This window comes from Salmo salar, unplaced genomic scaffold (assembly GCF_905237065.1).
Source record: "Salmo salar unplaced genomic scaffold, Ssal_v3.1, whole genome shotgun sequence".
Taxonomy (NCBI): Eukaryota; Metazoa; Chordata; class Actinopteri; order Salmoniformes; family Salmonidae; genus Salmo; species Salmo salar.
In genome coordinates, this window is record NW_025548412.1 from 46,428 (window position 1) to 59,285 (window position 12,858).

Below are 12,858 nucleotides of genomic sequence, written 5' to 3' on the forward strand. Positions count from 1 at the left end.
CTGTAAACTACACACACTGGGGTAAGTACAGCTGTTTCAGTCAGGTCGGTACTGAGCTGAGTTACACTGCTGTCTGCTGGACTGGAGGATCCAGACTGTAAACTACACACACTGGGGTAAGTACAGCTGTTTCAGTCAGGTCTGTACTGAGCTTAGTAAAACAAGTACTGTGAAAATCTGATGTTTCATCACAATGTTTGTGTCATGGACAAATGTATGGGTGTCCTACAAGATGAGTGACACCAGTACACCAACCTAGACAGCTGTTGTGTGTCTCTCTGTAGGCTGTCTGGCTGTCTGGTCACAGAGGAGGGCTGTGCTGCTCTGTCTTCAGCTCTGAGGTCAAACCCCTCCCACCTGAAAGAGCTGGACCTGAGCTACAATCACCCAGGAGACTCTGCAGGGGGACTGCTTTCAGCTGCTCTGGTGGATCCCACATATAAACTGATGAAGCTGAAGTAAGTCAGAATAGATGTCCTAATAGTGTGAGCAGTGGTTGTGTCATATGTAGTGTAGTAGGTTCAGTAACATGAGGACATGATGGTAGAATTAAGGGGAAGTTTACTCAGCAGACTGAGCACTCCAACACAGCATACATCATCACCACATGAATACTCTTCTTCTGCATCTCTGATATCCTGTTGGAATTGTTCTCCGTTCTGTATGCAGTAGGTAGGATAGAATACCTGTATGTCTCTAGTAATGAATTGTACTCTGTTCTGTATGCAGTAGGTAGGATAGAATACCTGTATGTCTCTAGTAATGAATTGTACTCCGTTCTGTATGCAGTAGGTAGGATAGAATACCTGTATGTCTCTAGTAATGAATTGTACTCCGTTCTGTATGCAGTAGGTAGGATAGAATACCTGTATGTCTCTAGTAATGAATTTTACTCTGTTCTGTATGCAGTAGGTAGGATAGAATACCTGTATGTCTCTAGTAATGAATTGTACTCTGTTCTGTATGCAGTAGGTAGGATAGAATACCTGTATGTCTCTAGTAATGAATTTGGATAGTGCACCAGAACACAACAATATGGTTTAAATGTTGACTGCTTTATTAGGTCTTTGTCAGTCAATAACCTGTTTCTCCTACAGTGTGGATCCTGGTGGCGATTGCAGGCTGAAATCAGGGCTGAGGAAATGTAAGTCTCTTCAATCCTAATTAACTGAATATTCCGAACTATAGTAACATAGTAACTAATCAATACTTTTTCTGTAACTACAAAACAACATTTTATATGAAGATGTGGTTTGATTAAACTCTCCTTTTGTCTACAGATGCCTGTTATCTCACCCCGGACCCAAATACAGCAAACCCAAACCTGATACTGTCTGAGCGGAACAGGAAGGTGACACGGGTGAAAGAGGAGCAGCATTATGAAGACCATCCAGACAGATTTGACTGTCATCCCCAAGTTCTCTGCAGAGAAGGCTTATCTGGATCTCGTTATTACTGGGAGGTGGAGAGGGATGGTTACTGGGCTGACATTGGTGTGGTGTACAAGGGAATGAAGAGAAAGGGAAGGGAGGATGACAGTTGGATTGGAGCCAATAGGAAGTCCTGGTGTTTAGTCTGCTCTGATGGCCTCTACTCATTTTTCCATGTTGGAGTCAGCAGAATCATCTCTGGTCCTGTTTCTAACAGAGTTGGTGTGTATCTGGACTGGCCAGCTGGTACTTTGTCCTTCTATAGTGTGTCCTCCTCTGGTACACTGACACACCTTCACACAGAACACACCACATTCACTGAACCCCTCTATCCTGGGTTTGGGGTTTACTACTCCTCCTCAGTGACCCTGTGTCAGATAGATGACCAACACATTCAGAGGTGAGTCATAGCAATGTTTTATCATTTGTTTCATCATTTCTATAATTACATTAGTAGTGGTGTGTTTTAATGTGTTCTGTTGGACCTACAGACAGTTAGATTAGTAGCAGTGGTGTGTTTTAATGTGTTCTGTTGGACCTACAGACAGTTAGATTAGTAGTAGTGGTGTGTTTTAATGTGTTCTGTTGGACCTACAGACAGTTAGATTAGTAGTAGTGGTGTGTTTTAATGTGTTCTGTTGGACCTACAGACAGTTAGATTAGTAGTAGTGGTGTGTTTTAATGTGTTCTGTTGGACCTACAGACAGTTAGATTAGTAGTAGTGGTGTGTTTTAATGTGTTCTGTTGGACCTATAGACAGTTAGATTAGTAGTAGTGGTGTGTTTTAATGTGTTCTGTTGGACCTACAGACAGTTAGATTAGTGGTAGTGGTGTGTTTTAATGTGTTCTGTTGGACCTACAGACAGTTAGATTAGTAGTAGTGGTGTGTTTTAATGTGTTCTGTTGGACCTACAGACAGTTAGATTAGTAGTAGTGGTGTGTTTTAATGTGTTAGTAGATTCCTGTCCTCTATTTAATTTCAGTCTGTTAAATAGAACAGCCTCTCAGTAATGTCATTCTCTCTCTAACCACTAGAGGGCATCAGAACCTGTTAAATAGAACAGCCTCTCTGTAATGTCATTCTCCTTCTTACCACTAGAGGGCATCAGAACCTGTTAAATAGAACAGCCTCTCTGTAATGTCATTCTCTCTCTAACCACTAGAGGGCATCAGAACCTGTTAAATAGAACAGCCTCTCTGTAATGTCATTCTCTCTCTAATCACTAGAGGGCATCAGAACCTGTTAAATAGAACAGCCTCTCTGTAATGTCATTCTCTCTCTAACCACTAGAGGGCATCAGAACCTGTTAAATAGAACAGCCTCTCTGTAATGTCATTCTCTCTCTTACCACTAGAGGGCATCAGAACCTGTTAAATAGAACAGCCTCTCTGTTATGTCATTCTCTCTCTAACCACTAGAGGGCATCAGAACCTGTTAAATTGAACAGCCTCTCTGTAATGTCATTCTCTCTCTAACCACTAGAGGGCATCAAAACCTGTTAAATAGAACAGCCTCTCTGTAATGTCATTCTCTCTCTAACCACTACCTGGTGACTTCACACCTCTAAGGGCTTTCCTCAAGATATGCAATGTCACCTGTCAGTATTGCCTATATGAAAGTTGACATAGTGGGTTATGTCACATTTAGGCAATGTGCCCTACATAGGGAGTTGTTCTCTCACCCCATATAAACTTGTTGTATGTCTTATGAAGACTGTATGTATGCTATATGAAGCCTTTATAAGTTGTATTTAGTTTAATCTCAGTCTATCCTTCTGCTTTACCAACACCAGAGACCATGGTGGAGAGAGTTGGATCAAGCCTGGACCTGGGAAATGTGAGTGTTAACTGATAATTGTTTTTAAATCAAAATTGTTTTAAGCGTTCATTGTAGTTGAGTCCCAGGCAAGGAACACAATCATGAACTATTTGGTCAAAACAAACTTAAAGGTAGAGTCAGCGATATGACGTAGATGCACAAAGTAAACAGCATAGTGGGTCAATTTCTACAACAACTAAGAGCATTGTAGCGCAAGGCTAAACTTCTCTGCTGTTTTGGTCCCGTGGCTAACACTCTGTTAGAGAGTGAAGAGAACCCTTGCACATGGGCAGATACTGTGTGTGACTGTGTGAGAGAGAAGTCAGGCATCTTGCTCATCACAATATCTGTGGTGCTGCTCGTACATCATCATTTAGCTGACTCTACCTTTAAGCTCTCATCCTAGGATCTACCAGAAATCAGACCCCCAACATCTACAAAACATGGACCAGAACGATGTTGTTTCCTGCTTCCACAAACATTAATTAATATAACACTAATGTCAGATTACGGTATGCTAATGAGTGTACATTCTGAGACTGTTGATCACTTATATTCATTTTTATTACAAGTCTATTTAATAATTATTCATTCAATATTCCATGAGATTGTCCATTTTAAATAACTACTTTTGACTTCAGGGATTCCTCAGAGCTGTAAGACTTGTGACCATGTTGAGGTAAGTCATAATGTCAATTCTTACTTTTACATACCTGCAGGAGTCAGGCACAGTCTCAAAGCCAGGTGTGTAGTGACCAACCATTCATACTGGGATATAGACAGTCCTGTGTTCTGCTTTAGTAATATAAACACAGTCTCAAAGCCAGGTGTGTACTGACCAACCATTCATACTGGGATATAGACAATCCTGTGTTCTGCTTTAGTAATATAAACACAGTCTCAAAGCCAGGTGTGTACTGACCAACCATTCATACTGGGATATAGACAGTCCTGTGTTCTGCTTTAGTAATATAAACACAGTCTCAAAGCCAGGTGTGTACTGACCAACCATTCATACTGGGATATAGACAGTCCTGTGTTCTGCTTTAGTAATATAAACACAGTCTCAAAGCCAGGTGTGTACTGACCAACCATTCATACTGGGATATAGACAGTCCTGTGTTCTGCTTTAGTAATATAAACACAGTCTCAAAGCCAGGTGTGTACTGACCAACCATTCATACTGGGATATAGACAGTCCTGTGTTCTGCTTGTAGTCATGCAGGATTTTAGCTGTTGTCATATTTTGTCATTAGACAGTTTATTTGATAAATCACCAGCATTCCATGTAACATTGAATAAATACATTAGATTAGTTACTTTGGTTAATTGGCCAGTTTCCCAGACACAGATTAAGTCTAGTCCTGGACCTTAAAGAACTTTCTATTGAAACTTCCATTGAGCATGCTTTTTAGTCCAGCACTAGACTCAATCTGTGTCCAGGAAACAGGCCCCATATGTATTACTGACATGCTTGTCCTTGTTCAGGACTCCACACACTGGCTTCAGATTGAACCCTTGACTTCCACTGTCCAGGGAGTGAAAATGTTCAGGTAAAATAACTACTTTTAACATTTCATTCCACTTGCTAGTGTATTTCCCCATTACCTTTGGGAGTAGTCTTCTAATCCAACCTCTCCATTTGACCATTGACCCTCTCTACCATATCTTGTTGTTGCCCTCAGGCACAGGACACCCAAAGGGAGTTATGAGTGCACAGTGTCTGGGCTCCGCTGGCTGTGTGAGAGAGATGTCATTCTGAAGTATCACTTCAGGAACTGGGAACCCTACAGTCAACTTCTGAAAGTCATGCAGTACACACAAGGTGGTCCATTGCTGGACATCACTATGGAGTTAGGTGAACTGGAGGAAGTTCATCTGCCACACTTTGTCTGTTTAGGTAAAACCATATAGAAATAGTATTCAGAAAGACATTTCCATGTAACTGAGTTTCACTTCCTGAATTAGTGAATTAACTATTCTGGGAGTTTGAGTTTACTGTGATCTGGTACTGCATATTCTTTGTGTTTTAGTTGGATGAATAATACAATATTTGTCTTTCTGTCTCCTTTTTATTGTGTTGTTCAGGGACCAACCCTTCCCTGAGGAATGAGATGAAGATTCTTCATGTAGAGGAACATGGAGTGTCTTTAGAGGAAGTGCATGAGGTCACCAGATTCCATGCTAAGATTCTCCATCCCAAGTTCTCACCTATCTCTGTTATACTGAGATTACTGTCTTTGAACGTAGATGTCCACTGTGACGTGGTCCTCTATATGGCAGTAAAAAGGTCAACAGTCATTTCAAGGCTGTACCTGCTCCTCAGAAACTCCAGTCAGAAAGAGGTGAGGCACTATCATTGAAGTGACAACAGTATGTTGAAACTTACTGAAGGAAAGCTGATAGTTTGTTGAAAATCTCTAGATTACAAAGACAACATGCAGCTCTGTGAGAAATCTATTCCTGTCTCATTCATTTGAAGAGCCAGTAGACAGCACTCCTCCCTCTGGTCGAAGGAGAACCCAATGCCCCTGGGCAGTGATGGGGACATTGCCCTGTGTAGGGTGCTGTCTTTCAGATGGGACGTTATACGGGTGTCCTCTCCATGGTCACTAAAGATCCCATGGCACTTATCATAAGAGTAGGGGTGTTAACCCGGTGTCCTGGCTCAACTCCCAATCTGGCCCTCATACTATCATGGCTACCTAATCATCCCCAGCTTCCAATTGGCTCATTAATCCCCTCTCCTCTTCCCTGTAACTCTTCCCCAGGTCATTGCTGTAAAAAGGAAATCTCTTCTCAGTCAACTTGTACACCTTTAAAATAATATCCTGGTAAAATAGGGATAGTAGAACAATAGTCTACACATTTTTTGTTGTTGACAAAAATGGATTGCATGTTGTGTGAATTACGAGACTACATTGTTCTGACTGACTACTACATTGCTCATTTTGTAGGCTGTTCGGGAACAGGAGAAAAATCAGGTGTCCAAAGGATTTTCAGAATTCGTCCTGTCAAGTCCAAACGGGCCCTTAAAGCTGAACAGTTTGTTTGCATTCAAGAATCCCCATTCCACTTCCATCAATCCAGAGGTGCAGTTTTAGCAGGCTGAGGACATGAATCTGTCATATTGTATATGAATAACTGGAATATCATTCTACTTCACTATTTCTTTCTTTCTCTGTCTGTTGTCTCAATCGTTGCACCATATGGCCTCCTACAGAAGATTCAGCTGTTACCTGCAGACACCACACCAAGCTGTTGTCAGATGATTATGGGAAACACAGGGGTTGACATTGAGATGGAATTAATCGGGGAAGATGAGAGGACAGTATGGAAATCAGTGGTATCAAAAGGTAAGAAATACTGTACATGAACAGTATGTCAATCATCAATGTCCTTTTCTAACAGATGCTACTCAAATGTTTGATATTTTCTATTGTTTGTCTTTCAGATCTATACAGCAAAGACTCTCATCCAACAAGTAAGTTTGTTTTTGTGGATGAGGTTTATAAAACGGGTTACAGAGCTAACATCTCTTCAAGTTGTGATGAAGGACACTGATGAAGGTCTTCATGAGTCATGTTCAGTGGGGTGATGAAGGTCTTCATGAGTCATGTTCAGTGGGGTGATGAAGGTCTTCATGAGTCATGTTCAGTGGGGTGATGAAGGTCTTCATGAGTCATGTTCAGTGGGGTGATGAAGGTCTTCATGAGTCATGTTCAGTGGGGTGATGAAGGTCTTCATGAGTCATGTTCAGTGGGGTGATGAAGGTCTTCATGAGTCATGTTCAGTGGGGTGATGAAGGTCTTCATGAGTCATGTTCAGTGGGGTGATGAAGGTCTTCATGAGTCATGTTCAGTGGGGTGATGAAGGTCTTCATGAGTCATGTTTAGTGGGGTGATGAAGGTCTTCATGAGTCATGTTCAGTGGGGTGATGAAGGTCTTCATGAGTCGTGTTCAGTGGGGTGATGAAGGTCTTCATTAGTCATGTTCAGTGGGGTGATGAAGGTCTTCATGAGTCATGTTCAGTGGGGTGATGAAGGTCTTCATGAGTCATGTTCAGTGGGGTGATGAAGGTCTTCATGAGTCATGTTCAGTGGGGTGATGAAGGTCTTCATGAGTCATGTTCAGTGGGGTGATGAAGGTCTTCATGAGTCATGTTCAGTGGGGTGATGAAGGTCTTCATGAGTCATGTTCAGTGGGGTGATGAAGGTCTTCATGAGTCATGTTCAGTGGGGTGATGAAGGTCTTCATGAGTCATGTTCAGTGGGGTGATGAAGGTCTTCATGAGTCATGTTCAGTGGGGTGATGAAGGTCTTGCATGAGTCATGTTCAGTGGGGTGATGAAGGTCTTCATGAGTCGTGTTCAGTGGGGTGATGAAGGTCTTCATGAGTCATGTTCAGTGGGGTGATGAAGGTCTTCATGAGTCGTGTTCAGTGGGGTGATGAAGGTCTTCATGAGTCATGTTCAGTGGGGTGATGAAGGTCTTCATGAGTCATGTTCAGTGGGGTGATGAAGGTCTTCATGAGTCATGTTTAGTGGGGTGATGAAGGTCTTCATGAGTCATGTTCAGTGGGGTGATGAAGGTCTTCATGAGTCGTGTTCAGTGGGGTGATGAAGGTCTTCATTAGTCATGTTCAGTGGGGTGATGAAGGTCTTCATGAGTCATGTTTAGTGGGGTGATGAAGGTCTTCATGAGTCGTGTTCAGTGGGGTGATGAAGGTCTTCATGAGTCATGTTTAGTGGGGTGATGAAGGTCTTCATGAGTCATGTTCAGTGGGGTGATGAAGGTCTTCATGAGTCATGTTCAGTGGGGTGATGAAGGTCTTCATGAGTCATGTTCAGTGGGGTGATGAATGTCTTCATGAGTCATGTTCAGTGGGGTGATGAAGGTCTTCATGAGTCATGTTCAGTGGGGTGATGAAGGTCTTCATGAGTCATGTTCAGTGGGGTGAAATGATATAAAACATTCAGACATAAATACAGAGCCTTATCTGCGTCACATTTTGTTTAACAGTGGGATTAAAAGGGATTTCATTGTCATTTCTTGACGACAATCTACACAAAATACTCAAATGTCAAAGAATATATATATTTAGATTGATAGAAATGAAATACCTAAAATAGTCGTTCCATAAGTATTCAGCCCCCGAGTCAATACTTAGAAACACCTTTGGCAGCGATTACAGCTGGAAGTCTTCTTGGGTAAGTCTCTAAGAGCTTTCCACACCTGGATTGTACAATATTAGCCCATTATTATTTTCATAATTCTTCAAGCTCTGTCAAGATGTTGGAGATCATGGCTAGACAGCCATTTAAATCTTTCCATAGATTTACAAGCAGATTTAAGTCAGAACTGTAACGTGGCCACTCAGGAACATTCAATGTCTTCTTGGTAAGCAGCTCAAGTGTAGATTTGGCCTTGTTATGTAGGTTATTGTTCTGTTGAAAGGTGAATTCCTCTCCCAGTGTCTGGTGGAAAGCAGACTGAAGCAGGTTTTCCTCTAGGATTTTGCCTATTCTTAGCTCCATTCCATTTATTTTTATCCTGAAAAACTACCCAGTATTTGCTGATGACAAACATACCCATACTATGATGCAGCCACCACCATGCTTGAAAATAAGGAGGCAGTTACTCAGTGATGTGTTGGATTTGCCCCAAACATGAGGCTTTGCATTTAGGCCAAAAAGTGTCTTCCTTTGTAGATGTTTTTTACAGTATTACTTTAGTACCTTGTTGCATATAAGATGCATGTTTTGGAATATTTTTATTCTGTATATTTGTATTCTTCTTTTCACTCTGTCATTTAAGTCGTTATTATGGAGTCACTACAATGTTGTTGATCCATCCTCAGTTTTCTCCCATCACAGACATTTAACTCTGGAACTGTTTTAAATTCACCAGTGTCCTGATGGTGACGTCCCTGAGCAGTTTCCTTCCTGTCCTGCAACTCAGTTCAGAAGGACGACTATCTTTGATGTGTCTGGGTGGTTTATTGGTGGCCTTGATAAGTTCCTTTCCTGAGGATGGCTCACCTCTCACAGTTCTGGGTGACTCTCTGCCTCCTTCTTTCCACTCCTCTCCTCTTTTGACCTCACCCTCTCACCTTCCCCCCCTACTCACAAGGCAGGCAATACGCTTGACCTCATCTTTACTAGATGCTGTTCTTCCACTAATCTCATTGCAACTCCCCTCCAAATCTCCGACCACTACCTTGTATCCTTTTCCCTCTTGCTCTTATCCAACACTTCTCACTCTGCCCCTACTCGGATGGTATTGCGCCGTCCCAACCTTCGCTCTCTCTCTCCCGCTACTCTCTCCTCTTCCATCCTATCATCTCTTCCCTCTGCTCAAACCTTCTCCAACCTATCTCCTGATTCTGCCTCCTCAACCCTCCTCTCCTCCCTTTCTGCATCCTTTGATTTTCTCTGTCCCCTATCCTCCAGGCCGGCTCGGTCCTCCCCTCCTGCTCCGTGGCTCGACGACTCACTACGAGCTCACAGAACAGGGCTCCGGGCAGCCGAGCGGAAATGGAGGAAAACTCGCCTCCCCTGCGGACCTGGCATCCTTTCACTCACTCCTCTCTACATTCTCCTCTTCTGTCTCTGCTGCTAAAGCCACTTTCTACCACTCTAAATTCCAAGCATCTGCCTCTAACCCTAGGAAGCTCTTTGCTACCTTCTCCTCCCTCCTGAATCCTCCTCCCCCCTCCCCCCTCCTCCCTCTCTGCGGATGACTTCGTCAACCATTTTGAAAAGAAGGTTGACGATATCCGATCCTCGTTTGCTAAGTCAAACGACACCGCTGGTCCTGCTCACACTGCCCTACCCTGTGCTTTGACCTCTTTCTCCCCTCTCTCTCCAGATGAAATCTCGCGTCTTGTGACGGCCGGCCGCCCAACAACCTGCCCACTTGACCCTATCCCCTCCTCTCTTCTCCAGACCATTTCCGGAGACCTTCTCCCCTTCCTCACCTCGCTCATCAACTCATCCTTGACCGCTGGCTACGTCCCTTCCGTCTTCAAGAGAGCGAGAGTTGCACCCCTTCTGAAAAAAACCTACACTCGATCCCTCCGATGTCAACAACTACAGACCAGTATCCCTTCTTTCTTTTCTCTCCAAAACTCTTGAACGTGCCGTCCTTGGCCAGCTCTCCTGCTATCTCTCTCAGAATGACCTTCTTGATCCTAATCAGTCAGGTTTCAAGACTGGGCATTCAACTGAGACTGCTCTTCTCTGTGTCACGGAGGCTCTCCGCACTGCTAAAGCTAACTCTCTCTCCTCTGCTCTCATACTTCTAGACCTATCTGCTGCCTTTGATACTGTGAACCATCAGATCCTCCTCTCCACCCTCTCCGAGTTGGGCATCTCCGGCGCGGCCCACGCTTGGATTGCGTCCTACCTGACAGGTCGCTCCTACCAGGTGGCGTGGCGAGAATCTGTCTCCGCACCATGCGCTCTCACCACTGGTGTCCCCCAGGGCTCTGTTCTAGGCCCTCTCCTATTCTCGCTATACACCAAGTCACTTGGCTCTGTCATATCCTCACATGGTCTCTCCTATCATTGCTATGCAGACGACACACAATTAATCTTCTCCTTTCCCCCTTCTGATAACCAGGCGGCGAATCGCATCTCTGCATGTCTGTCAGACATATCAGTGTGGATGACGGATCACCAGCTCAAGCTGAACCTCGGCAAGACGGAGCTGCTCTTCCTCCCGGGGAAGGACTGCCCGTTCCATGATCTCGCCATCACGGTTGACAACTCCCTTGTGTCCTCCTCCCAGAGTGCTAAGAACCTTGGCGTGATCCTGGACAACACCCTGTCGTTCTCCACTAACATCAAGGCGGTGACCCGATCCTGTAGGTTCATGCTCTACAACATTCGCAGAGTACGACCCTGCCTCACACAGGAAGCGGCGCAGGTCCTAATCCAGGCACTTGTCATCTCCCGTCTGGATTACTGCAACTCGCTGTTGGCTGGGCTCCCTGCCTGTGCCATTAAACCCCTACAACTCATCCAGAACGCCGCAGCCCGTCTGGTGTTCAACCTTCCCAAGTTCTCTCACGTCACCCCGCTCCTCCGCTCTCTCCACTGGCTTCCAGTTGAAGCTCGCATCCGCTACAAGACCATGGTGATTGCCTACGGAGCTGTGAAGGGAACGGCACCTCCATACCTTCAGGCTCTGATCAGGCCCTACACCCAAACAAGGGCACTGCGTTCATCCACCACTGGCCTGCTGGCCCCCTACCTCTGAGGAAGCACAGTTCCCGCTCAGCCCAGTCAAAACTGTTCGCTGCTCTGGCACCCCAATGGTGGAACAAGCTCCCTCACGACGCCAGGACAGCGGAGTCAATCACCACCTTCCGGAGACACCTGAAACCCCACCTCTTTAAGGAATACCTAGGATAGGATAATGTAATCCTTCTAACCCCCCCTTAAAATATTTAGATGCACTATTGTAAAGTGGTTGTTCCACTGGATATCATAAGGTGAATGCACCATTTTGTAAGTCGCTCTGGATAAGAGCGTCTGCTAAATGACTTAAATGTAATGTAATGTAAATGTTTAATATGTAATCCACAGCATAATTATTAAATGTCTGATTTTGTTATTGTTACCCATCTACCAATCACTGCCCTTCTTCACGAGGCTTTCAAAAACATCCCTGGTCTTTGTATATAGTTGAATCTGTGCTTGAAATGTAATACTTCCAGATATTGTATGTATGGGGAACATGTCCACTTTGACATTACAGACTATTTTCAGTAGATTGATGACAAAACATTACAACTAAATCCATTTTAATCCCACTATGTAACACAATAGAGAAATCCAAGGGGTATGAACACTTTTGCAAGGCTCTGTATGTTATGTAGAATAGACAATCGTGTCAGCCAGGGTAGGTGTCAATTCCAAATAAATCAGTCATTTCAGGAAGTAAACTGAAATTCCAATTCAATAACTGGAAAAGGGCATCTACTTTCAATGACTTATAGGAAGAAAAGAAAAAAACGTTTCAGTGTTTTATTTTAAATTGACTGACTTGAATCGGAATTGACCACAACCCTGGAGTCAGCTCTATTCAAGAAATGACTATCAGGGGAATGATAACTGGAGAGACTGTTAGATGTAGAAACAGCTGCTGTTCACCCTAAAGACATATTCATTTAATTCACCCGCTTCAGCATTAACACTCCCTGGGATTCCTGCTGAGGAGTTTCTGAAGAAACACAGGGCTATACTCATTCAGGGAGTCAAAAACCCAATGCCAATAGCAGATGATCTGTCGTCAAAGAGCATGATTGGTGATGAAGAGTACTCCAGAATAAAAGCTGAAACAACTGAACAGGACCGAATGAGAGAACTACTGAATGCAGTCCTCCCTAAAGGACCAGAAGTGACGGGAGCTTGTCTCAAAGCTCTCATTGAACATGAACACCATCTTGTTAAGTACTTGAGTGAATCTAGGTAAGACCGTTTTCTTTTCTCCCTCCCTTGAATATGTGGAATGATTAAATATAGGTCAAATAAAAACATAGCTACCCAGATCAAAGAGAAAGTATTTTTCAGAATGGAAGCATGTTTTTGTGTTGCTGCCTGTA

At 43.7% G+C, this 12,858-nt stretch overlaps 1 protein-coding gene across 1 annotated transcript in view; it reads left to right on the top strand.

Moving 5' to 3' along the window:
• The window catches only part of LOC106591190 (NACHT, LRR and PYD domains-containing protein 12), a 59,912-nt gene that overhangs the window by 46,008 nt on the left and 1,046 nt on the right, over positions 1 to 12,858 (top strand). Inside the window, exons 10-18 of the mRNA XM_045712348.1 lie at positions 3,224 to 3,267; positions 3,891 to 3,928; positions 4,738 to 4,802; positions 4,935 to 5,149; positions 5,338 to 5,594; positions 6,207 to 6,341; positions 6,473 to 6,605; positions 6,704 to 6,733; positions 12,442 to 12,724. Coding sequence (XP_045568304.1) covers positions 3,224 to 3,267; positions 3,891 to 3,928; positions 4,738 to 4,802; positions 4,935 to 5,149; positions 5,338 to 5,594; positions 6,207 to 6,341; positions 6,473 to 6,605; positions 6,704 to 6,733; positions 12,442 to 12,724 — 1,200 coding nt within the window. The remainder of the gene's footprint in view (positions 1 to 3,223; positions 3,268 to 3,890; positions 3,929 to 4,737; positions 4,803 to 4,934; positions 5,150 to 5,337; positions 5,595 to 6,206; positions 6,342 to 6,472; positions 6,606 to 6,703; positions 6,734 to 12,441; positions 12,725 to 12,858) is intronic.